The sequence below is a fragment of the Accipiter gentilis genome, chromosome 10 (assembly GCF_929443795.1).
Source record: "Accipiter gentilis chromosome 10, bAccGen1.1, whole genome shotgun sequence".
In the NCBI taxonomy this organism is placed as follows: domain Eukaryota; kingdom Metazoa; phylum Chordata; class Aves; order Accipitriformes; family Accipitridae; genus Astur; species Astur gentilis.
The window spans coordinates 10,912,496-10,937,089 of NC_064889.1; the positions used below are offsets into that span (position 1 = coordinate 10,912,496).

At 37.8% G+C, this 24,594-nt stretch overlaps 2 protein-coding genes across 15 annotated transcripts in view; one reads left to right on the top strand and one right to left on the bottom strand.

Moving 5' to 3' along the window:
* Positions 1 to 24,594, top strand: part of MNS1 (meiosis specific nuclear structural 1) — a 26,404-nt gene continuing 1,810 nt past the window's right edge. The window contains exons 1-9 of one of the 3 annotated variants that reach the window (XM_049811848.1): positions 1 to 200; positions 467 to 594; positions 2,450 to 2,552; positions 3,398 to 3,627; positions 4,922 to 5,138; positions 5,219 to 5,326; positions 6,787 to 7,044; positions 7,507 to 7,632; positions 9,302 to 9,629. In XM_049811848.1, the coding sequence (XP_049667805.1) occupies positions 9 to 200; positions 467 to 594; positions 2,450 to 2,552; positions 3,398 to 3,627; positions 4,922 to 5,138; positions 5,219 to 5,326; positions 6,787 to 7,044; positions 7,507 to 7,632; positions 9,302 to 9,400 (1,461 nt within the window). In that variant the 5' untranslated portion in view covers positions 1 to 8 and the 3' untranslated portion in view covers positions 9,401 to 9,629. Of the gene's footprint in view, positions 201 to 466; positions 595 to 2,449; positions 2,553 to 3,397; positions 3,628 to 4,921; positions 5,139 to 5,218; positions 5,327 to 6,786; positions 7,045 to 7,506; positions 7,633 to 9,301; positions 9,630 to 24,594 lie in introns of those variants that run through there. The other 2 variants (XM_049811849.1, XM_049811850.1) reach the window with 2 other exon arrangements.
* The window catches only part of TEX9 (testis expressed 9), a 25,901-nt gene continuing 12,190 nt past the window's right edge, over positions 10,884 to 24,594 (bottom strand). For 9 of the 12 annotated variants that reach the window (XM_049811852.1, XM_049811858.1, XM_049811853.1 and 6 more), the window contains 5 exons: positions 22,535 to 22,617; positions 19,937 to 20,110; positions 15,516 to 15,650; positions 14,892 to 15,026; positions 10,884 to 10,989 (listed from right to left, as the gene is read on the bottom strand). In XM_049811852.1, coding sequence (XP_049667809.1) covers positions 10,912 to 10,989; positions 14,892 to 15,026; positions 15,516 to 15,650; positions 19,937 to 20,110; positions 22,535 to 22,617 — 605 coding nt within the window. In that variant the 3' untranslated portion in view covers positions 10,884 to 10,911. Of the gene's footprint in view, positions 10,990 to 13,797; positions 15,027 to 15,515; positions 15,651 to 19,936; positions 20,111 to 22,534; positions 22,618 to 24,594 lie in introns of all 12 variants that reach the window. The other 3 variants (XM_049811855.1, XM_049811854.1, XR_007507445.1) reach the window with 2 other exon arrangements.

The window sequence follows — 24,594 nt, forward strand, 5'->3', positions numbered from 1 at the left end:
CGGGCGAGATGGCGGCCCGGCGGGCCGGCGGCGGCCCCGCGGCGCCGCCTCCCTCTTGTCGTCCGCAGGCGTCCCTGCAGCGGGGCGCGGGGCTGGCGACGGCCGCGGCGGAGGCGGAGGAGCGTGGCGGGCGGCGGCGAGCTGCCAGGCTGCGGGCCGCGCTGGAGGACGAGGGGCGGCTGGAGGAGGCCGCGCTGCGGGTAAGAGGGGCCGGCCCGGAGCCCCGCCGGCCTCTGCGTGTGTGTGTATGAGTGTGCGCGCGAACGTGGACCCGCGTGTCCGGCCGGGTGAGGGCCGAGGAGAGGCGGTCCCGCCGTTGAGAGAGCTCTACCCTGCTCTCCCTTAGAAAGCTTTTCACCTTCAGAAATTACATACTGACTCCATAGCCTCGCAATTTGTCTGCCTCCAAATGCGCCTGCAGGTGCGGGGGAGGAGAGTTGTTACGGAAATTGTTTGTTCTGATTAGGCAGAAGAGAGCAAAAAACAGAAAGCGCTGCACCTGGAGCAAGAAGAAAGGCTGGCAGCTGAACTGGCGAGGCTGAACCGCGAGAAACTTAAAGATGAAAAGATGAGGCAACAAGTAAGAGAGAACAGGTAACGCTTCAAAACTCTCACTATGTCACTGAACTAGCTGTTACTGTAAATCAGTCCCAACTCTGAACAGCCTATGTATGGAAGTAGTCAGTCAGCTGTGTAGTTCCTGCTTGTTTTTTCTTGATCACATTTTGGACTGAGCCATAGGTGCAGCAAGATTGTAGCACGAGGTGTTTTTAGTCAATGGAGAGGAAGTTTTAGTATGCTAAAATCGGGTACACTATTTTTTAGAATGGGCTTGTACAGCAGAGAAGATTGTAACTGGAAGGAACGCAGGAAAAGGTATATTTTGAGAAGTGCTTAGGAGAAGGCTGTGATCAGAGGGGTTGCTCCAGGTATCAGTGAACTATCAGAAAAGTGTGTTGGAGGTAAATGCGAGACAAATGAGGGGAAGGGAGGAGATATGACATCTGAACAGTGTGAGGTGATCCAAGTAATGTGGAGACAAGACAGACTTTGTGAAAATTGTAGCAGAAGTGGAAAGGAATCTGACCTGGAAGGAAAAGTTATTTTAAGATCAAGGCATGTGTTGTGGTTTAAGCCCAGCTGGTAAAAAAGGCACCATGCACCCACTTGCTTGCTTCCCCCCCTTTCTCAGCCGGCCATGGTGGGATGAGGAGAAAATATAAAGGCAGGCTCGTGGGTCGAGTTAAGGACTGGGAGGGATCACTCACCACTTATGGTCACGGGCAAAAGACAGGCTCAACTTGGGGAAGAAAACAAAATCAATTTAATTTACTACAAGTCAGATCAAAACCAAGGATATTGGGAAGTAAAACCAAACCTTAGAACACCTTCCCCCCCACCTCTCCTTCCTTCCCGGCTCAACTCCACTCCCGGTTCTCTCCACCTCCTCCCCCTGGTGGTGCGGGAGGACGGGGAATGGGGGTTGGGGTCAGCTCCCCACACATTGTCTCTGCTGCTCCTTGCTCTTCAGGGGGAAGACTCCTTGCTCGTCCCCTGCTCCGCTGTGGGGTCCCTCCCACGGGAGACAGTCCTCCATGAACTTCTCCAACGTTGAGTCCTTTATGTGGGCTGCAGTTCCTCACAAACTTCCCTGGTGTGGGTCCTTTCCGCAGGCCGATCTTCAGCCACACACCGCTCCAGCAGGGCTTTCCCTTGGAGTCATGGCCATCTTGGGGGGCCTCCGCTCCCCTGCTCCCCTCCATGGGCTAGGGGGGGACAGCCTGCCCTCTCACCACAGGCTGCGGGGGCACCAACCTTCTCAGGGGCATCCTCTCTTCCTCCTCCTTCTTCCCTGACCTCGGTATCTGCAGAGGGTTCCTCTCGCATCCCAATCCCCCTGCTCACTACCGTTCCCCTCCTGAAATCTGTTCTCCCAGGGGCGCTACCACTGTTGCTGATGGGCTCAGCCTGGGCCAGTGGCAGGTCCGACTTGGAGCTGGGGAAGCTTCTAGCAGCTTCTCACAGTAGCCACCCCTGCAGCCCCTCCCCTGCTACCAAAAAAACCAATCGCACCACACAAACCAGTAATGGTACGGTAAAAAGTTAATTTTAAGCAAACTTTGTCAATAAGAGAAAAACTTTGATCCAGAAAATTTTCATTTTGACTATATGCTTATACATATATATGTACACTTACACATATTTATAAGCACACATGTTTATCTAAGTACACATGTATTCATATACTTAGATGTAAAGTGTGCAAAAGTATTGATAGTATATGTACAAATGTAGATTTTAAAACAGGTTTTATTTTCTGCTTTTTTTATTAGAGCATTATTTTTAATCTAAAATTGAGTTTTTCCCTGAAAAATACATATTTTTCAATTGTGCTTAAATAGTGATAGAAATTTTCTCTTTAGGATAAATTTCTTTTTTTTTCCCCCAGTCTTGAACTTCGAGAGTTAGAAAAAAAGCTAAAATCCGCTTATATGAATAAAGAGCGAGCTGCACAGATTGCTGAAAAAGAAGCTATACAGTATGAGAAAATGGTAATTAGCTTCACAGTGCATCCCTGCACCTGAGTGCTGTAATTCCTTGTATGGACCGTGCTGAAGTTTTTTCCTTTGAAGATGACCTTTTTATCTAAAATAGTGTTAGGTTTAAGCATTCAGTGTTTATTGAAAATATGTTTTGTTTTATGAAGGACTAATTAGCTGGTAATAACCAGCTATAAGAAAAAGGTTTACTTTGCTGTTGCAATCAAAATAGTAGTAAATTAAGCTGTATGAATGGATATAGTTTTTATTTTACTGCTTTTGTTGTACTTTTCCAAGTTAAAACTATGATATGCTTTGTACAGTAACTGCTTATCGGAGTGAGTCCTTACCTCAGAAGCAGATTGTTGAAAATGCTACTATTATTAAAAATATATCTGAATAACTTCAGAAAGAACTGTCAACTTCTATTTACGTATAGAATAATATTGGTGATCAGGCAGGTGATTCCGCTTATGTTAATGTTTTATACGAAATTCAGTTTATGCAAACTGCTGTAAAGACAACACATTTATTGAAGATCTACATATTTAAATCACATTCCAGTCATTAGGCCAACGTGAGCTCATTTCACTCATGCCAAACGCTCTACTTTGTCTTCATTCAATATATAGCTTCCTTTAAGTATTGTTAGTTCTCCTCAGGTTGTTTAGCTATTGAGGGTTCTCTTCCAAGGGTTCTACTTACTGAATTAAGGTATTAAGCACTATAGCTATAGATTGAGGTGGAAAACATTCATTTTTTGTAATGCAGTAAATTATACTGTGTATTTTTTCATTACAAGTTGTTTTAGCAGAGTAAAAAGGAATATTGTATTGCTTTTTTTTTTCCTCCTATAGAAATGTGAGGGTGAAATAGCACAAAAGATGAAGGAAGAGTATGAAAGGGTAATAAAAGAAGAAAGTTCTGCAGAACTGAGGCAAAACAAGGAGAAAATAATGTACCAGCAAGAACTGGAGAAACAGCTTGAAGAACAAGAGAGGAGGAAGCAGGATGCTTATGAAGAATTTCTAAAAGAGAAACTCATGGTTGATGAAATTGTAAGAAAGATCTATGAGGAAGATGAAATGTTAGTTACTTTGAATTTTTGTTATTTATTAATTTAAAACAAAACAACTCTCACAATTCTGTGCAGAAAACTAATTTGTATACATTTATTTCATAGGCTAAGGCCTGTTTTAGTTTTCCTTGGTCACATTTTAGTAATGAGACTGACTTGCGTGGATTTTGCTGTTTAAACATCACAATGTTCTTGTTATTCCAGTCAATCTCGTGTCCTGGTTCCCCAAATACGAAATCCAGTTTATTTCAAGGAGTGCTTCCATTGGGCGCATCATGCTGGAAATGACTGGGTATCAAAGTGTCGTGGTTTAACCCCAGCCAGCAACTAAGCACTACACAGCCGCTCACTCACTCCCCCCGTCCAGTGGGATGGGGGAGAAAATTGGGAAAAAAGAAGTAAAACTCCTGGGTTGAGATAAGAACAGTTTAATAGAACAGAAAAAAAGAAACTAATAATGATAACACTAATAAAATGACAACAGTAGTAATAAAAGGATTGGAATGTACAAATGATGCGCAGGACAATTGCTCACCACCCACCGACAGACACCCAGCTAGTCCCCAAGAGGCGATTCCCTGCCCCCACTTCCCAGTTCCTATACTAGATGTGACGTCACATGGTATGGAATACACCGTTAGCCAGTTTGGGTCAGGTGCCCTGGTTGTGTCCTGTGCCAACTTCTTGTGCCCTGGCTGGGCATGAGAAGCTGAAAAATCCTTGATTATAGTCTAAACAATACTGAGCAACAACTGAAAACATCAGTTATCAACATTCTTCTCATACTGAACTCAAAACATAGCACTGTACCAGCTACTAGGAAGATGGTTAACTCCATCTCAGCTGAAACCAGGACACACAGGTTTCTGCCTTGCCTCATGTCCCTGCCTCTTCATAACATGTGTTGTGTGCCTGTCTTATGGATAGGGATAGGAAAGGAGGGCAGGGTGGTAGTGGGGGAAGAGTTTAGTATAAATAAATTAAAAGTTCAGAAGATTCTGGTGCCAATGGGCTTCCTTCTCTTCTTCTTTCTGTTTTGATGGAGTATGTATAAAATGGAGTAGTGAATAGCTATGTCTATAGCCTGTCCTGAAGAAAGGTGTTAGATATGAGATTCCTTTTGGGGGGAATTCATTAATAAGTATTTTTAATTTAGGTACCTAGTTTCCAGCTGAATGGTTAAGGAAAGTCATGTCAATCTTAGTCTCTGGAATATACTGTTAATGATGAGCATATGGTCTGTTTAATGTTACGCTGCAGTATGTTACATAATTATTTAAACATATTTTTCCATCTTCTATAGGGAAAAACAACTGAGGTTAGATAAAATGAGAGCAACTCAGACCTATATTGAAGAATTTAAAAAAGAACAAGCTATCTGGAGGAGAAGGAAACAGGAAGAGATGGAAGAAGAACATAAGAAAATTATGGAGTTTGCCAACATTCAGCGACAAAGAGAAGAAGATCGGATGGCTAAAGCTCGAGATGCTGAGGAGAAGAAACAAAGACTTCAAAGCATGGTATCAAAACTTGAAATTGTAGAAAAAAAACTATTGTACATTCTTACCTTTTATTTAGAAATCTTCCCTTCTTGTAATAGATTGCCCAGAATCTGGAAAGAGAACAACAGAAGCGTGAAGAACTGGAACAAAGCCGCCAAGAGCTGTATCTGGAAGAACAAGCAGAGACAGAAAGGAAGAAGGAGATGGTAAGTGCTGGCAGGTAAATAAACTAGTACCTGTGCATTGGGGGCTGGGGGGGGACATTTTATGTTCCCTGGACTTCTCCTGCAGATACATATATGGATATTTTCGTACTTGTCAGATACCAGGGGTTTTTGTATGTCGTATGTGCGTTATGTGTACCTGTGCATAAACTGTTAAAGGAAAATGCAAGTGGAGACGAATATTGCAAGTTTGCCATAATTCCTGCAGAACATTTAGGTTAGCTGAGCTGGTCTGGATTAAACTTTTATAAAATAAAAATAGTAGTGCATATGCAGGAAAACATATAATTTATGGAGCACTTGTAGCTATGGGTAGACTAATCTAATTTAAACAGACCAGATATGAAAATCTAAAGAGAAAATAAAACTATTTTGAATTGCTGATCTAGAAAAATAAGTAGTGAAGTGAATGCAGGGTACAGTATTTTACATAGTCTTTCTCTGTCCCTTCACTTCTTCTGATGTCTTTGTGATGGAGCAGCGCTCCTTCAGTCTTTGGACATTGCCACTGGAGTTGTGATGCTTAAAGAACGTTTAGTGAGAGTATATCCCACGTGCTATTCCTTCTGCACCTGAGGATGCTCTTCAGAGGCCACGTAACTCCCATTTCCACAACTTTTCCTCTAACAGTGCTGGCAGGGTTGTTCATGGACCAGTATGTGTTGGATTGGATTTTTTTCCATGCTTTGGATTTGATAAGTCTGCAGCATTATTTGTGACTTTGGGATGTCTTTGAGGGATTCCTTGAGCCCGTTTTGGTCAGCGAGCTGTCTCAAAGCAAAAAGCTTAATTCTGACATGGTTTTACATTTATTAAATGAATTTGAATTGTTTTCATTTCTGTTCTGGCACAAAGTGTCAATTTGAGGGAAAATTCTGTCCTTTGAGTTTCCTTTGCCATTCCTAATGTATTTATGTTTTAATTTCAACCAGGAAGACAACTGAAAGTTTTGAGTACTCTTATGGTCCCCTTTATACATTTATTTGTCTTGTGGAGAACACCAGTAACTTTTAAGTTCAGGTTTAAGCTAAGTAGGAATTAACTGCTTGCTTTTTGCATGTCCCATTTGCTTTCTCGTATAGTCCTGCCCACACTCTGTCTTATCTTGCTAAGGGGTGACAAAATGTAACACAGGCTGAGACAGATAACTGTTATTTTTAGAGAGTTATTCAGGATGACTGTCTTGTTGATTCACTTCATGCTAGTGGAAAAAAATAATCTTTTGTTTTGGACTTAAATTTTGAGAATCTTGAGACATTTGCCAAACCAATTAATACTGGAGAGCACTGTCAGATATGGAGTGTTTGCTCCAGTTATTTATGCTTGAAGGTAACAGCTACAGTAAATTTATTCCAAGATAAGTCAAGTAGATTGGCTGATGATGATCAAAATTTTCCAAAGTATGTTCAGTAATACAGCATTTTATTAAATTTCCTTTATAGGCAGAAATTGAAAAAAGAATAAAGCAATGCCTAGACTTAAGGCAAACATACAAAGAGCAATTTGCTTTAAAGAAGGTAGTGCAACAAGCTATGCAAGAAGAGGAAGAAGCCTTCAGACAACAGATGTTGGCGAAGTTTGCAGAGGATGATCGCATTGAACAGATGAATGCTCAGAAACAAAGAATGAAACAGCTTGAACACAGAAGGGCTGTGGAAAAACTTATTGAAGACCGTCACAAACAGTTTATTGCAGATAAAGTAAGGAATTTCACATTTGCCTTTGGTTTGAGCCAAAGTGTTTCAATATGAGAATACTTCTGCTGTTTTAAGTGACAAGGCAATGGTTACTAGGGAAAGGTGACAGGGGGAACTGCAGAGAAATGTGCAGGGAGGAAGTGGGCCTTTGTTTTGGTCTGCTGACAAGAAAAAAGTCATTTTAGAGATAACTTTTTTGGTAGCTCAAGAGGTTAGTCAGCAACATCGTAGACCCCTGTATACCTGACCTTTAAAAGAGCTTTCTTTGAGTATGAGACTAAACATTCACATAGCAGACTAGCCCCATGTCTTGCTATTCAGTCTCCTGTTTTGTCCGAGGTTTTTTCTAGTTACCAAACATATGTTGTTTAAATTTGTGTTTCTCTTTATACTATGGTGGATATTGGTGGAAACAAGTGTTTACAGAGCTGAAAATGAACAGTTGCAAAAACTTGTTTATTGTAGGAGCGTGAACTTGAAGAAAGACAGTTAGAGGAGAGAAGGCAAGAAAACATCTGTGCAATTGTTGAAGAAGAGAGACAGAAACTCTTGAAAGAGCATGCATCCAAATTATTGGGTTATCTTCCTCGAGTAAGTGAACTGTATTTTAAATGTTTTAAATGTTTGTCCTGTAAATCAGTTTTCTCTTGGATAGTTTAAGTGAAGTTGCAGAACTCTCTAAATTCCTGGAGTGAGTGAGTGTCCTTATTGTGCCAGCTCTCCTGTGCTCACCTTTTCCTTTTTTCTTTCTGACTTGGGAAGCAAATTACAGAGAAATTCTTTCTGTATGAGGGGCTTTGGGCTCTGCTGCAATATTGGTGCCTTGTACACACAGAACTTGCTGAAAGCTTTTGCAGCACTTTGCACATCCAGTTTTTGGAATCTGGCATCCACGTTGTAAAGCAGGGCTTTTTTAGCTAGAAAGGGGTCCCCCATTATCTTGAAGCCCACTTCCACCGTATTTCTCAGTTGGAGTTTTGGGAGCAATTTTCTTACTGTATTGGCTGTCTTCTGAGTCTTCTGTTACCATGGAAACAAGGCCTCCTCTTTGTGGCAGTGCAATAAACTGCAGTGCTTACAGAAGCATTTCAAAGCTCGCTCTGTTCATCCTTGTGCTTTTTAAAGTTAAAAAGATGGAAGGGATTACTGTAATACAAAAAAATTATGATTTATTTTGTATTACACTTCATAATTGGAAAGACAACCTGATGGTACACAAATGAACCGAGAGCTGCTTTAGGGATGTAAAAATGCGTTTACAGTAGGCTAGGAATTATCCAACTGTTTGAAGAAATTATTTTCTGTAATACTGGAAAACATTGTAAATATAGCAGACTATAATTTTTATTCAAAATATTAATATGCTGATTTGGTGCATGAGTTTGTAAAATTTGGAGTTACTTTCTAATATAGATTCAGTTAAAGGATAACTCAAATTGGCAATATTTTGACATAGTTTTCTGGTTTGAATTTACTGTTGTTGGAAGTCTTGGCTATTTCAGAGTGTCCATAGCTCATCATACCTGTTCCATGGTATTGATGTTCTACTTTGTTCCTTTTCTCTGCTTCAACACTGTGTCTGAATCGTGTGGTCATACATTGTGTTACTTCACTCAAAATGGTTAAAGAGAAAAGGGCTACCTAATTCTAAAGTCTCCAATATAAATGCAATTTGTAATTATTTTTTTCTAAATGCTGCAACGTATGTTCTGTGGGTTGTACACATTTTTAGCTCTAAAATTAATTTAGAATTAGTTAAGAGATTTAGATTTCTGGGTTCCCCTGCTTCCCTTCCACAAAACATAGTTTCTGATTAAGTTGCTCAGTATCGGTTGGTTTCCAAAATAATTTCTCTGTATGGGTTAATTTCAACACAACTGGAGGTGGAGATAGAGCCCCACCCCAGCCAGTGCCTCTTTTCAATACAGTCGCTCAATTTTACTAAACCTGCACCTGTGCTGATTATAATCACTTTTATTAGAAAGAGAATGCAGATGGATGTTGTCTTTTGTACAGTGTGTTCTCATCATCATTTGCATGAAGAAGAAAAGAGGCGGTTCTAGGTTAGCACCAAGTACACCAATTTGAAACTCATCTATTGAAGTTTTGTTATGGTTTTCAGGGCTGTTTGTCTTAAACGTAACACTGATACTGTGGATACAAGCTATTACATTCACTTCCATAGAATATTTGAAAGATCTGTATTAATCTCTCTACTTTGTTCTGCCTTCTGACGTGTGCTTCTTTCCCCTTATTGTAGGGAATACTCAAAGACGAAGATGACATTAACATGCTTGGAGAGGAATTTAGATTGGCTTATCAGAAGAGAAGAGATAATGCATTTTTGGAAAAGAGCTGAAATTTCCCCCATCTCATCTCCTGGTTTACCACTAGGTGTCATCTGATTTCTAATGAAAATTTCCATTTGCTGTGAGCAGTGAGGAACTCCTTTTTCATATCATAAAAAGTCTCCATTTTAAGTCTGGAGTTCTAAACTGCTAAGCAGTTAGTTTTATTTAAGTGTATGTTGTACTTGCATTTTTCCTCAATAAACTGTTACAGACTTCTCAATTATTCTCAGTTAGTGATATAGCAATGTTAAAAATTTCTCTAGCAACTCCACGGTAACCTAAGCTAGCGTAAATTCACATGTGTATTTCAGTATGGACTATAAGATTCTCTTAATGCCCTATTTCTGGTTGTAATTTAAAGATGTACCTGCACTGGCATTACATTATTAAAATACTAATCTAAATGTAGTTTGTCTCATCTCAAAGGTGTAGGGCTGAATTACTTGTTTCACTGTTAGTTCATGTTACTTTGCTGGTAGTATCTAAGCAGGGACATTTTTCCATTTTGAGGTCAGAATCACCATTTATACCTTTCTTTCAGTGCATAAACTTATTATTTATGTGCCATGTTCCTATCCAATTACTCTGAGAGAGGAATCCATTGAAATAGCTACGGTTTGACAGAGGTTCAGTCAAGCAGCACAGGCTTTTATTGCTCCTGTTCATTAATGTACACCTGATACGCTCAGCTCATCTATACTCAAACTTTTATCTAGTTCTTGATTATAATGATGACATAACTAAATCTTTAAGGATGTAATGCTTGTAGAGCACATGTGAATATGGAGCCATCCCAAAGCAGCAACTGATGGCCAGGGAAAGATTTAATATTTTTCACCTTGACTAAAGTAGTAATTTTACAGAATACAACTGTATCAGATTATGGAGTCTATCTGGATAGTGAGGGGCAAGTCTCATGTATGTTTTTGCCAGCCAGGGTGTAAGATGTAATAGCTAAAACAAGTTACGATCATTTCTATAAAAGAGCTGGTAGTGCTTAAATTAGATGCCGGACCAACTAGCTTTGAGGGGAGATCTGTTACAGAGAACAGACAAGGCCAATTTTCCAACCACGTGTTTTAAAAAGGACATGACATTTTCTTCTCAACTGGATCCACTGGTTATTTTATTTCTGTTGCAATAAGGAATTTTCTGAGACTAAACCCTGACTTCTTTGGACTGAACATTACCTTACATAAGGTATAGTTTTAAATGCTAAAACAGAGCAAACTGATAGCAAAGTTCACTTGTTGGAATATTCCTTGCATGGTTTCTGCTTCTCCACTCATTACAGAATGGACAGTTTGGCCTGAAACTTCAGTAGAAATTTGTATTTCATATGATATTACAACACAAGTGATCAGGCTTATAGAAGTTAAACAATTTAAACATAAGCAAAATCAACAAAATCAATTCACTGGGATGTACAGTTATTAACTATTGACAAGGATTCATATACAGAGCCAAAATAAGGTACTGTCTGACTTGTACTTCAAACAGAAGTTGGTTTTTTATGGAATCAATAATTTCCCCACTCAAGAGCTTTCATGAATTCCTCTTCAGTAAAAGACAGCATCTTAGCAGCTTCAATGTGCATCTTTAAAAGAAAAAAAAAATTAGGAGCAGAAGGTAAAATAGTGTGAATGACCAATACAAAATCCTGTATAATTGGAATAGCTGAAAGGGGTTTCAAATCTATCATTCTAGTTTTTTGTACTATGGCTTTGATGGATGTTCACATGTTTAAGCTGAAGCTGCTATTCATATTTTTGTGCAAAAATATATAGTGTAGGGATAATGTGGTAAATTTTATGCTAAAACATTGCAACTTCAGCTCCAGTAAAACAGGACCAATAGCTTTTCTTAGTTCCTTATATTGCATTAAAAATATCTCAGTTTTAATGAGGCATGGAAATTACTGAAAATCTGACAACTCTTGTGACCTCTAAAGAACACGTATAAAAAAACTGATATACATTCTTTCAAGCTGATCAATATACAGCTTAACTTTAAAGCTATTATAAATCAAATACATGATTAAGATGCAGCATGCTAGCACTTGTAATATGCATGATTTAATGTTAAATGAGGATTTTAACAAAATAATGTACCACCATTAAAAATTAACAATCAACATAAAGAGTAACTGTACTACATGGTAATGAGAAATACTTGGACCTGACCAGTGGTAGTTGTGTTGCCATGTATCACATCACACATCTATGGTCCATTATGGCACATACACACAGACTTACATATGTATATGTTTAAAAATCATACAGTAGTCTGATTTCCACTACACAGGATATAGCATATTACTTTAAATGGAACACTGAAAGGAACAAACAGGACTTTGAAACTTGCAATAAGGTTAATTTCTGTTCAAATAATGCAACTGCTTGGAAAAATGTCATCAAGATCATCAATGTTTGATGAGAAAATAAGTGGTCTGTGTATTTGTGCAGAACTACCACTGAAAAAGGCATAGCAGCTGGAAAGCCCTCAAAGCTCCCTGGGTTCCAGCTGATGTCACAGCTGTGCCACATGTCCTCCTCACCACACTAGAGTATCATCTCTTTACCTATCATTATTCAAGGTGGAAAGGAAAGTGTCCCAGCTAAATATTTTTTACTACAAATTTTAATTAAATGGCTGTTTTGAAGAACAGGAAACAATTCATGTCTACAAGGACTCTATTGTGGGTTTTTTTTTATATCTAGACATATTGACAGTTCAAAACGACAACAAAGCGTATTGCAGTACCCACAGGCAGTGTAACACTTTCCAGGTCTGTAAAGCTCAGACTAACTTCCCTTAATCCCTTGTAAAATTTTCTAATAAATTCTCTCAAGACAAGCAGAGAATGGTCTGAAAAGAGCAACTGAACACCAGCAACTACTTGCTGCCAGCTGCAACTCATCCTACTACTGATATTTAGTACCTTTTGGGGACTTTTTTCCCCTCTATCATTCTTCATGTGGCAGCATGTCCTCACTTTCAGGATAGCTGTCCCTGCTATGGGCATCTGAATCTGCCACACAAATACTACACAAATAGCCCAAATCAGGTTTTCCTCATTCATTCAGTGAAAGGCTTGTGTGAAACAGACTTTAAGTTCTTCAGGCAACTATGTCTACTGAGTCCACGTGAGCTTTAACTGCCCTTCCCCTATGCCTTCTGCCAGAGGCAATAAAAGGCAGAGTTGGCACCAATCTCTTTTGGGCTCTTCCAATTGTAGTCTGTTCTGAAAGGACAGCTAACAGCATCCTGCTTCTGTGAGTAAATAATGTTTTTTTAAGAAAGGGTAAAAGTGGCTTCCTCTACTATCTGCAGTTCTCATACGGGATTCTTTTTTTTTTATTAATATATTTAGTGAAGTTTTGTAAACTTTATCTGAGACTATGCTTTTGGTTCACAGTCAAACAGAACTACTACCCTTTGAAACCGATTTCAGTGAATTCATGTTCCAAAGGACAATGAGCTACCTCATGTATAGAGTAGATTTTGAGTGAATGCTGTATTTTTTCATTCTCAAAATAAACTTGAGCTAGAAGGGCCAGACAAAGGCTAAGCTAGCACTATTTCTGTTAGTTGAATCCCTAGGATCTCCTCTGCATCCTATTACTGCCAAAAAAATTCTCTTCCACTGGAAATGCACGACCAGCCCCAGTTCCTCTCATTCCAGTTACCTATCCACCTTTGTCCTGTGTTGGAGAGGTATTCCAGATTCAAGGGTGTAGTTCCCCATTCTTAGGATAAGTATGTCTGTTTTGTTACATGAAGTTGCCACTTCATACAGAACTATTCTTCCTCGGGGGGGGGGGGGGGGCTGTCAACAGTTTCAAGAGTGTTTACAAAATGTCTGGTGATCCCTGCAGCGCTCAAAGGGTAAATAAAATGTTCTATTTTCTTATCTCAAGGGCTGGCCCTCCTAAGGTGCTTCTGCTCAACAAGTCACCATACATTGCTTGCTTTAGCTCTTGCAACTTTGGTTTGAGAGTACAAAAAAGCAGCGCATTAACTCCATCCCGAAATGAATCACATTAGATTCAGCAAAGTAAGCAATTAGAGGTGAGCTACTCTATGATGTTAAGATCCTGTCTAGACAATTGTGAAGCCCATAGCTCTGCATGTGTCTCATGCGGCCTCAGATGGAAAACTGATACAAATGATAGCACACAATCCCAACCAAGTATTTGGTAAGCGAAAGGTGTGATGGAACCAGTAACACCTAAATGTATCAATATGTGGACAATTGTTTGATTTGGGCAACCTCTCTTAGTATACATTCCTCTCACTTCAATTGCCTTTCATGTAAACTCACAGGTTCTTTCAATTTGTACTATCAAAGCTCAGTTGACAGGTCTATGCTGAAAATACATTTTGAGAAATATAAGGTATTTACCCACTCCGCAGCATCCGAGGTTTTTCTTTCCAAGCAAAACACCCCTCCTTTTTGGGACATCAGTATAGCTTCATCAAATATGATAGTTAAATGCATTTTTAGCTATATTCTGTCTATCTGAAGTATTAATCCACTTTTCATTACAACACCTTTCTATGAAAGTTGCATCACTAATTGTTCACCATGAACTGTCAGTAAGTAGTCTACTCCCAACCCTCCATTCAGTTTCAGCCTCAGCCGCTGAAGAACCTGAAATGCAGTAGCCCCTGGCCTCCCTTTTATGTCCTGAGGGAGAGGAATGGAGGGAGATATGAAATGAATGTAGAATCAAATCTTTCAAAATAAGGCTAGCAGCAAGTGCAGTGTGGATGGGAACACCCATGCAGCCATGTAGACATTACTACATTGTCTGTGATTCAAAGTATGCATGATCTTCCAGGAATTACAAAAGGATGGCGATACAACTCCCCTCTTTCAGTCTAGTAAATTCACACCTAGGGTAAGTACTCTCTCTTTTCTTTTTTCCCTTTCTTTTTTTGTCTGACACATGAGATCTGCACCTGGGCAGAACTGTACATGTACAGAACATCTCAGAATTTCAATAAAAAGAAACAATGTTGATAGAGAAGGACACACTTTGAGAACCCAGAAAAAATGTAGGTCTAAAATGTAATGGCTCAGTCCTGGGAGAGCATGCTGTTAGAGCTGCTGATAAAACACGTAATGTGCTGGGGGGGGGTGGAATCTAAAAAAACAGCATGCTAAAATGGATTTTACTGACACAGCACCAAAGGAAGTTGCTGTTACTACCTGACCAGTATTTGAACACATGGATACTCTTGGTCCTAAAGCTTGGCAGTAGTAATCTTTCACTGTGACAGGGTATGTTCCAAGTTAGGAATGGGGTCAATTCAAAAGAAGACCAGCCTTTGCTATAAAGCAAAATGTTAGCAATATGCACTAATAAAAGTGAGGCTGGTCCCTTGCATTGAAACTTCCCTGTCTTGGGGCTCTCACTTACATGATTACCTTACCTGACAACAGATACATTTAGATAGAGGTTAACTCAAATATAACAGTACTCTGGTCCTTACCTTTTGTCTCTTTAAAATATCAATTAACTTTAACTGCTTTTTAAAACCTGTCATTAGCTCTCCTTTTTGTTTCTGCAGTTTCTTGTTTTCTGTTTTTAATTCCTCAATTGTTTTGAGTTCTTGGTTAGCTACATCCTACCATGGGAAGAAAAGGAGAAATGTGTTATTTATGGAAGTGGTGCTTTAACCAATGAAACTTGGCATTATATAACAAAATGACAAACAGTAGCCACACGTGACATTTCTGAAAAGAAATGGGATTAATCAAAATATTCCCATGTCAAAACTTAGAAAAGAAAATCTCAAAGACAACAGCCATGGTTTGCCTGTGTATATATTAGGTGTGTATGTGTACTTCTCTCTTTTTTCTAAACACATCTAATTTTCACATAAATGGGGACAATCAGAAAGGCTATAACTTTATTCTGTAAATTCGTTCTTCCTGCATAGGTTGCAGTAGCATCGTCCAAGAAAACTTACCAAGCCCTCTAGTGACTTGCTCTAAGTTAATTTTGGGACTGCCGGTAAGAGACACAACACTTCCAAAGCTGCCCAAGCCTTTTGTCTCATTCTGGCCTTACTGAGTGATTACAGACTGGAACTTGGTTTCCTAAGCCACTGTACCTTGTTACTTTGCTTCAGTTTATTCAGCTCCACTTTATACCTTTCTGCTTCTTCCAGGGCCCTGTTTAAGCGAACCTCTGTTGCACTCTGACCGATTGCAGCCTGCTTTTGTACACACTTTAGATTCTCCAATTCCTATTTAAGCAGCAAAGGATAAAAACAAACATTATGAATAACTGTATTTTAATGAATCCCATACAGACAACACATTGACAGCAAGGCTCACCCTTGAAAACTTAAGTCTGTGGACTTTGGCCTGCAGATAGAATTTGTCTCAAAGACCATTAATTCCACTGTTAAAACATCCCCTTCTCCTTTGAAATCTAGAGAATGCATCTGTTTTGAACTTCTGTTAGAATAATTGTGGAGCTGATCATGTAAGACTACAGAATTGACTGGAAAACCTTGTATGCTCAGTCAGAAAAAGAAAAAAATGCTGCTATGTCCACTCCGTGGCTGATTTTGGAATGGCAGCTAGTATTCCCAACTGCTTCTCCCCACCTGTTCCTTTTATCTCTCTTCCCCACAGATTACTACATGCAATTACCAACAAAAAGTTAAACCAGCCTACTGAAGATGGCTGAGGGTAGTAACTATTTCATCTAGCAGAAAGTAGTTCATCAAGTGTTTATGGCAACAATCAAAACATTTCCCTCTTTTCTCTGATGACAGTATTTCATAGTCCTGGTAAGTGGGGAAATGAGAAAAAGAGACCAAGTTGAGGAACAGAATAATGAGATTAAAGATCAGGGAATATAGATAAAAGACAAAGTACAAGAAATAAACAATTCTGGCAGAAAGAGCACATCTTGTCATTTGTGAAAAAGAAAAAAACTTTTTAAAAAAAATTTTTATTAATGGGCACAGAAAGATTCTTTTAACCAAATCAGGGTAGACAGGGGCCTTGTCGTTAACCTTTTGCCCTCAGACTGCCTTATTTCTGAGTAATTGTTGTAGTTTCTCAATTCCACACCAGCTCTTGTGGTGGTTACTTATGTTTTCCACATAATTTCTCCAAGAAATAGATACTATTGACAAGTGTATGCAGCAAAGACATTCTGGTAAAGTTATGGCAGGAACAAGTATTTCTGGGAAGCTTTGAATCTTCTCCAAAATGGATGAAGAAAACAGGAGAATAAGATGCATCTCACTAATCCTCCAAAACTCTGTTGGTGAATGTGTCTCCTCCAAGAGTTCACAAAAACAGATGTTGCTTCAACAGTTTTATTTTATCACTAGCCTGTCCATCTGATTGATTAAAAAAAGATGGGTAAAAGCCTGGCTAGTAGAGCAGCAGCATCCCTCCCTGGAACACATGCAGGTGTGTCATCAGAGAATGCAAATTCATTTGCTGGAAACTGATACCCATGTTTCCAAAGAAAACAAGCTGCACAGCCTGCAAACCTCTTTGTCCTGTATCAAGATGATGGAGCTGTGAATAGAGTCAACTACATCTTCTGTGCTAGGTATTTTATTCTGCATTAATATAAAAAGCTTTGGAATATAGCCTTTCAAGCATTTAATGACCAAAAAAAACAGTATGCATGCAATGCAAATTATGTATCAGCTAATCATATAATTTAATGAAAGAATTCTAATAAAACTTTTAGGGCTCTTTGACATTTACTGTCACATGTAATACCTTATCAAGGACTTGCTTGCAAATCATCCAGTGAAGGTATATTGTTAAACATATTTGACTCCCAAATTTTTCATCTTAAAAATGCCTGAAATAAGTATTTTATTTTGTAAGTAGGCAAGGTTTCTGCCAATTCTTCAATACTTTAAGTAAAAGCTGGATTAATTTTCTCATATGTTTCTCTAAGAAGAAGAAAAAAAACTACTGTGTTCTAAAACTGCATCCCATTTCAATCTCTGGATTTTCCCCACTGTTCTGGCATGGCTGCGGCATTTGAATATCAATAGCGGGGTGTGATACTGGAGAGCTTGTCCACGACTAACCCTCCTAGCAAGCTTGCTTTCCTCCCAGTAGCAAGCACACACAGCACTTCTATCTTTAGAAAGCTCAGCAACACCTGTCCACCCCCAAAAACATTTGAGAGATAATGTTTGCTTAACATCAAGCCCTTCTTCAAGACAAATTATAAAATCCCTGCACAAAGCCTTAAAAGGAGTAAGAGCACTACTTTAGTGTTTCCCTGAACTTTATCTAACATCGCTAGATTGAATTAACAAGTGAGAGAGAACACAGAGGAGGGAATGTTCTTGTAGAGAGGTGGTGAAAAAAGACAGGAGAGGTGATATCATTTATTGGACCAACTAGATGGAAAAAAAGAGGAATGATGAAAAGAAGAGGATGGAAGTTTCGGGGAGCATCAGAATTCAGCTGTTGCCTGTGGTGGGTGTTCCAGCAAAAATGTTAACAGAGGCCAAACACCAAAAGAAAGAAATGTAAAAATAACAAACTAATTACCATGTTTCAATTACCATGTTTCAGGTAAATTGTGAAAACTACATCAGAATCTTAGCCTAGGCACATACAAAACAGTAGCTGGGGGATTAATGAAATTGCATATATTGTGATAATCTAAGGAAGCTTGGGAAAGCACATGTCGCAACTTAAGTCTTCTATCATTTATGTTGCAACAGAAACCACAACAAAAGCAACAGAAGTGCAAAAATCATTCAAGGTTACATTTGTGCTATTTCAACTATACAGAAAACTTTCGCTAGACTGAAAGTATGAGCCTTGAGAGTTTTGCAGCACAGCAGTACAAATTCAGGCCTGTGTTCACAGGAAATTGTTTTTAAACATATGTCTAGAATTAATCTACAACTACATTTATTATATAGTGTTGAATAATACTTCATACCTAAAAAATAAAACAATTTTCATATTGCTAAGTCCATAAGAGATTTAAGTAGTTACTGCAAAATTATTTTTAAATGCATGTTTTTGGCCGTTAGATAATTTTTTCTATCAGAAAAATTATGTAAAATAAGTTCTGAATTAGCAGAGAACCATTCGTTACATACACTTGCCTTTTTTGCCTTCTTAGTACTTTAAAGAACTACCACTACCTGTCATGATCATGTCTGATCAGTAACCTTGATAAATTCTACAATACACAACCCATTACAAATAATTGAAGCAACTGAGGATGTTAAATCCTGAGCAAAGACAAACAAGGAAACCAACCATATTTTGGATATGGTAGCTGTATGACAGAAGTGAATAAACTTCATCACAACAGACATCTCCTAAATACTGGGATAAACTTTCTAACTGTGACTGTGTACACAAACCAGCACAGACTAAGGAAATTATGGAAACTGCCGTCACAGAAGGCTTTAAGTACAGGTTAAACAAACATGTCCAGGATGGTTTGGATATAATCTATCTATTCTATTAAGAGAATGGACTTTGTAAATCTCTTAGCTGTATTTGCTGTGAGCCAATGAGTAGTATGCGTACTACTATTGAACATTTTTCCTGACAGAATCAATAATCAGGCTACTTATGTAAGGGAACTTAAAACCTCCAAGTATCTGCACAAAAAGAACACACTTAGAATATTTTAGTTTTAAAATGCCAGAACTACAGAAAGTTAAGATGAAAGCATGCCTATACAAATGCATAGTATGATCTAATGGAAGTATGACGAAACTTTGTTAGGCTGAGTTGTGTTCTGTTTTCCCAAAATTTTTAAGTGTAACATTCTCCTGGTTATATTACATGTACTACACAATACTATATTTATTACATGATTTTGAAGTCAACCTCTCTAGCTCTGAGTAATTAAAGAAAAACACATGCTGCTCTTAGAATCTAAGTTCCAAACAAAGCAAGCTGTGTACGCAGGCCATCTGCTACAACTAGGCACATACACAATTTGCATATGTAGCCTACAGCAGGAGCCAGGTTAATTTTGATTCATCCAAATTGGAGCGGCTTGTTTTCAACCAGTCCATTTTCAACAACAAAGACACATCCTTCCCTCTACCTGTAGAAGATACTACTATAAACTGCAGGTGTTTTTTTTTTATAATGTTCACCAAGTTCTACAGTTTACAGTAACACTCTTATTACCAGAATTAATTTTTAACAATCATAATTAAAACCAGAAAAATAAAATTTCCCTGTATTTTTCAAGATTCCTTTGTGAATTTGACAGCAGTTTCTGAAAAGGTTGCTTTGTCTCTTGTGGGTCTTTTACACAATAATTTAATTTTAAAATACAGGAATACATGATTGTAGAAGCAGAAGAAAAGCAAAATACATTATTTCTTCCTTTAAAGAAGTGGTTAGACCATTTAAAAATACAATTTCTAAAACTATTATCACAGATCAAAACGCTAATGGGATCACTGGATACGAATCTATCAAACTAGGGTACAGAGAGTGATTTGATGAGTTTTCTTCCCTTTTGTGAGATAAGTGAGGCTAATTTCTGCAATACCTTCTGTAGCACAATGACCTCTTGTTGTAGCCCTTCACTTTTTTTGTTTGCTTCTTGTGACAACATTTTGTACTTTTCAGTCTGAGAATGTTGCATATTGATTGTTCGTTGCAGTCTGGTGTTTTCTTCTTCAGTACTTTTAAGCTGAGTTTTTAAATTCTGATTTTCATCATCCTGTTTGACAGTAATTAGCAAAAAAAAACCCAACTAAATTACTGCAAGGAAGTGGTAGGATAATGCAATAGTCATGTTTTGTAAATAAAAGGCAGTAAAAATATACATATTGTAGATATGGAGATAACGATTTTTTAAAATTATGTTATTTTTAAATGTTTAGACCCTTCATGATGGATTTCACAACAATTTTAAGAAAGTAAACAACTAAGACAAACTAAGAAAACAAAACACTAATTAACCAGGACAATACTTCAAAAAACAGTAACACTTTTCTCATTTCATTTTCTGCAGTCTTTTACTTGGAACTGTCTTGTAGCACTATGTAAAACATTTAATTTCTCATAGTTCAAAGGTTTTGAGAACTAACTATCAAAATGTTGTAGAATAATATGACTAACAGTGGCACACATTTTGTGACATTTTTGTGTGAATAGCTAAATGCACACATTAGGAAAAATTCTGAGAAAAAGAAGAGAATATAATTACTGATAAATCAATCCATTATGTTTTAGGAGATTATCTGGTTTTGACTTAAAAGCAAGCTAATGATCCAGGATACATCAAGTATTCAAATTGAAGATTCTCTTAACATCAAGTGAATCCTCTATTAGATTCATGCCCTACTGGCAATTACATCCCACATTAAGCATTATCATTTCAAGGCATTTTTCTTTTATAACCTTTTAAACATTGTAAGTGAATACTAATGTAGGTTATTTCAGAGATACATTATGCCCTTCATTTCTTTAAGAAAAAGAAATCAAGACACATATAGAAATGGTGTTTCTATGAAAACAAGGTTTTCTCTCCTGCCCTCTCAGCCCTTAGGAATACATGCTTCTCACCTGGAAAATATATGTGCTTTACCCTAAGTTTCATGTGACTGCACACACCTCAGAAACTCCCACTTCTTTATATTTAAAACAGATTTACTGCTTCCTTATAATAATAGGACTGTGAATTGGAACAAAACTCAGAATCTATCTCAAGGCTTTGCCAATATGAAATTTTCGTGACTTTCTGAATGTAATAAAGTTATTTTCACACCAGAGAAACTAGTACCCAAAATGATACATTTACATACAGAGTGCTATGGGAGCAAGACAAGAATAGGTACAAGACTGTCTCCTGTCATCTGCTACAGCAACTAAATTCTGTAGTGGAGTTCTGGCATGGAATGATGAAGTTCAATAGCTATTGACAAAATAATATTTGATTTGAAAATTAAAATGTCTTTAAAATCTGATGTAACAAATTTCTTTTGACCACAGCATAGAAGTATTGAAATGCAGAAGCATTTGCGTTGATAAAAATGAAAAATGTATAAAGCACAGATATAAAATATCAAAATCTAATTACTTCTAAAGATTTTTTCCAGGTACCTATCTCAAAAAATCTATTTAATATCATCCTGCTCCTTAACTCTAAGTTAAAAGCTTGAGAGAAAACATATAGGTCATTTGCCAGGTTTTCTGAATGTCATCATCACATTTAGGCCTGGGGAATAGGTGGAAAAAAGCATTCTGAAATTAAGAGACCACAACTAAGATTATATCTAATTGTGTAAAATGGAAAGTTAGTTCAAAAACCTTGCTTGATTACAAATGCATGAAAAAGAGGTGACCCCTCTGGCAGACAGACACAAACTATTTAAGGTTTTACAGTTCAAGAGAATTGTAAACATATTGCCAGACAGTGCAGATCATAGAACTCACTTGTACTATACTCTAACAGTAAAATATCAGTGTAGCTTCAGAATCCCTTAACTTCAGTCTGATCTGCCCAAATACGTAATTCCAAATACAGTCCTCCACATCAAGTGTAATCTTCAGAATGGAGAAAGCCTGATTTCTGTTTTGATTACTTCCTACTACAATCTACTTTTGATTCACTTATAGTGAATCACAGATCAGAGATCAGCTGTTTCCACACTTTGTTCCACCAAGCACCTGACTAAATTTCTCAACTTTTTTTATTTCTCATTCTACCCTAAACATCCCTCTTCTCCCATCACCCAGCTCTGAGTACCACTCATCTTCTCTCTGTATATCAAAATCTGTATTTGACTGCTACTGTATCCTCCTCCTTTTTCTCAGGCTCTGGTAACGCTCTCCTTCCCAGCAGTGATGGCTACTGCACTCTGCAACAGCACAGTGTCCCTAAAGCTGGGGCACATCTTCATTCCCAGTTGTTCTTTCCTGCCTCGAATGCTTTTTCATTAAGTGTATTTCACAAGCTTTTTAGCCCAAGATCACATTTAAACAGAAATTACTATCCTTGACTCTAAATTCTTAGGAAATTTTTAAAAATAGAACCTTAGCTCTTAATACATGAAAAGGAAAGGTTGAGGGAACTCTGTTGTGATTATTTGTTAAATGGGAACCTACTCCGCTTCCACAGATAAGAAAACTCAGCTCTTACCTTTTTCCTGCATTCACACACTACACTATTCAGCTCTTCCTGCATAACACGTAACTTTGCCTTAAGAAATCTGATTTGAGCTTCTGTGAACATAAAAAAATTACATTTAATATCCACAAGTACTCATTATCCAATGCAGAAAAGAAGAAAGACTGATGTAAGAACTCACTTTCATCTTCTTGTTTTTAAAACACACTACATTGTTTATAATTATTAAAAAGAAACAGGCAAATAAAACTCGACATCTTTAAAATGTAAAAGACTTGTAACCCTCAAAATGGAAACTTACTGGAAACTTTTGTTGTACATTACAGCATTCCTTGAGACTGAAGTAAAGAAAACTACGTTGTAGGGTATGTCTACATTGCAATCAATCTGTAGCTGAAATTTGTGTAGTTACAGCCAAATAGTTTTAAACTGCTCACAAGGAATTAAATGTAGACTGGAAAACTCTCATAATAGGTAAATGCCCCTCCCACACAGTAGTCTATGCTTTTTTGAAGTACACTGCTAACATTATTCAATTGATAGTTTAAAATTAAATCAATTTAATCATATTTTTTTTCAAATGAAGTACTTTCTTGCTCTTGGACCACTAAGAAATGTACTACTGTCATGACAAAACAAGCTGTGTGTGAACAATATGTTCTTTTACTCCCTATTCCCCACACTTTCCCCAGATCATTCATAAGGAACCCCCTGAACTTCCACAGGCACAAAGCATGGCAACAGTATGAGGATCAAGTTGAGCAACATAGGAATAACCATTACTCACAGTAGGTACAAGGGGAAAAGAATAAAGTGGAGGAGGAGTACCTAGAGCTGAACGTGAAGGGATGGATGGGTACATGTGTTCATTTGCTTTAATAGGAATTCTTTTAATTTCACCCACCTTCCCTTATCAACTGTAAATTGCAGCTTAAGTTGTAACCATGCAGAGGCCAATAATAAGTAGGATTTAGGAAACCACCATGAAAAAATAAGATACAGACTTTTTTCCTCCTGTTACATCCTTGCTAGCTTCTGGTAACTAGTGGCCATCCCGAGACAGAGACCATATTGAAGCCATCAAGTTTAATACTCTTTCATGTACTTCTATACTATTAAGTTGTTTGATTTTCTTCGTAAAAGATATTGTAGTTTGGCATTCACAATATCCTGTGGCAATGAGTTGGCTAATTTAATTATGCATTATGTGAAAGAAAAACACTTTGTATAGTTTGCTTTAAATCCAATTTAATGTGGCATTTACTAGTGTCTGCACTACAAAAGGACAGCTCTCCCTTTACCATTATTGTTTTCATTACAGAATCTTTCATATTGCCTTCAATTGTTTTGTTTTCAAATTGAAGATTCAAATTCAAGTTGTTCCATGCTTCTAATTGCTACTATATACTCTTTCCTGTGTCCTTCCCAGTTCTACATCCTGGTTTTGAGATGGAGTGTGCAGAACTGTGTGTCATACTCAAGATGGGGTAGCATCAATTATATAATAGCATAATGATAACAGTACAGTATTTTGTTCTCTGTTATCTTCTGAAGGATTTCTAATAATCAGTTTGCCTTTTCCACTGTGAACAAGCACAAAGTTTATGCTTTTGGAGACATCTTAATTAGTAGTAACTAAACAAAGTCCAGCTCAGAAGTAGGTGTAATTCCAGTTCTTTTTTCTATCAGCATTACTTTGTATTCTTTAATGCTGAATATAAACTTCCATTCTATCACCTCACTCAGTACTATGAGATTCTTCTACAACACTTCAGTCAGTTTTAACTATCCTAGAATTGTTGTTTCATATACAAATCTCTTCACCAGCTATTGTTCCTTTTTCCCCGATTATTTTTCTGTAAATTTAAACTCCATGACAGATAACTCTATGGCTACACCACTACCTGCAAAAACTGTTGTTTCTTTTTACCATTTTGTTTCCTTTTTTACTCAGTTATTAGTCCACAGACAACTTCTCTTCTGTCTTAGACAGCTGTGTGTCATTAAGAGCACTTAGTAGTAAACCTTACTGAAAATCCAAGACCACGACTAGAACCAGATCAGCCTTGGGA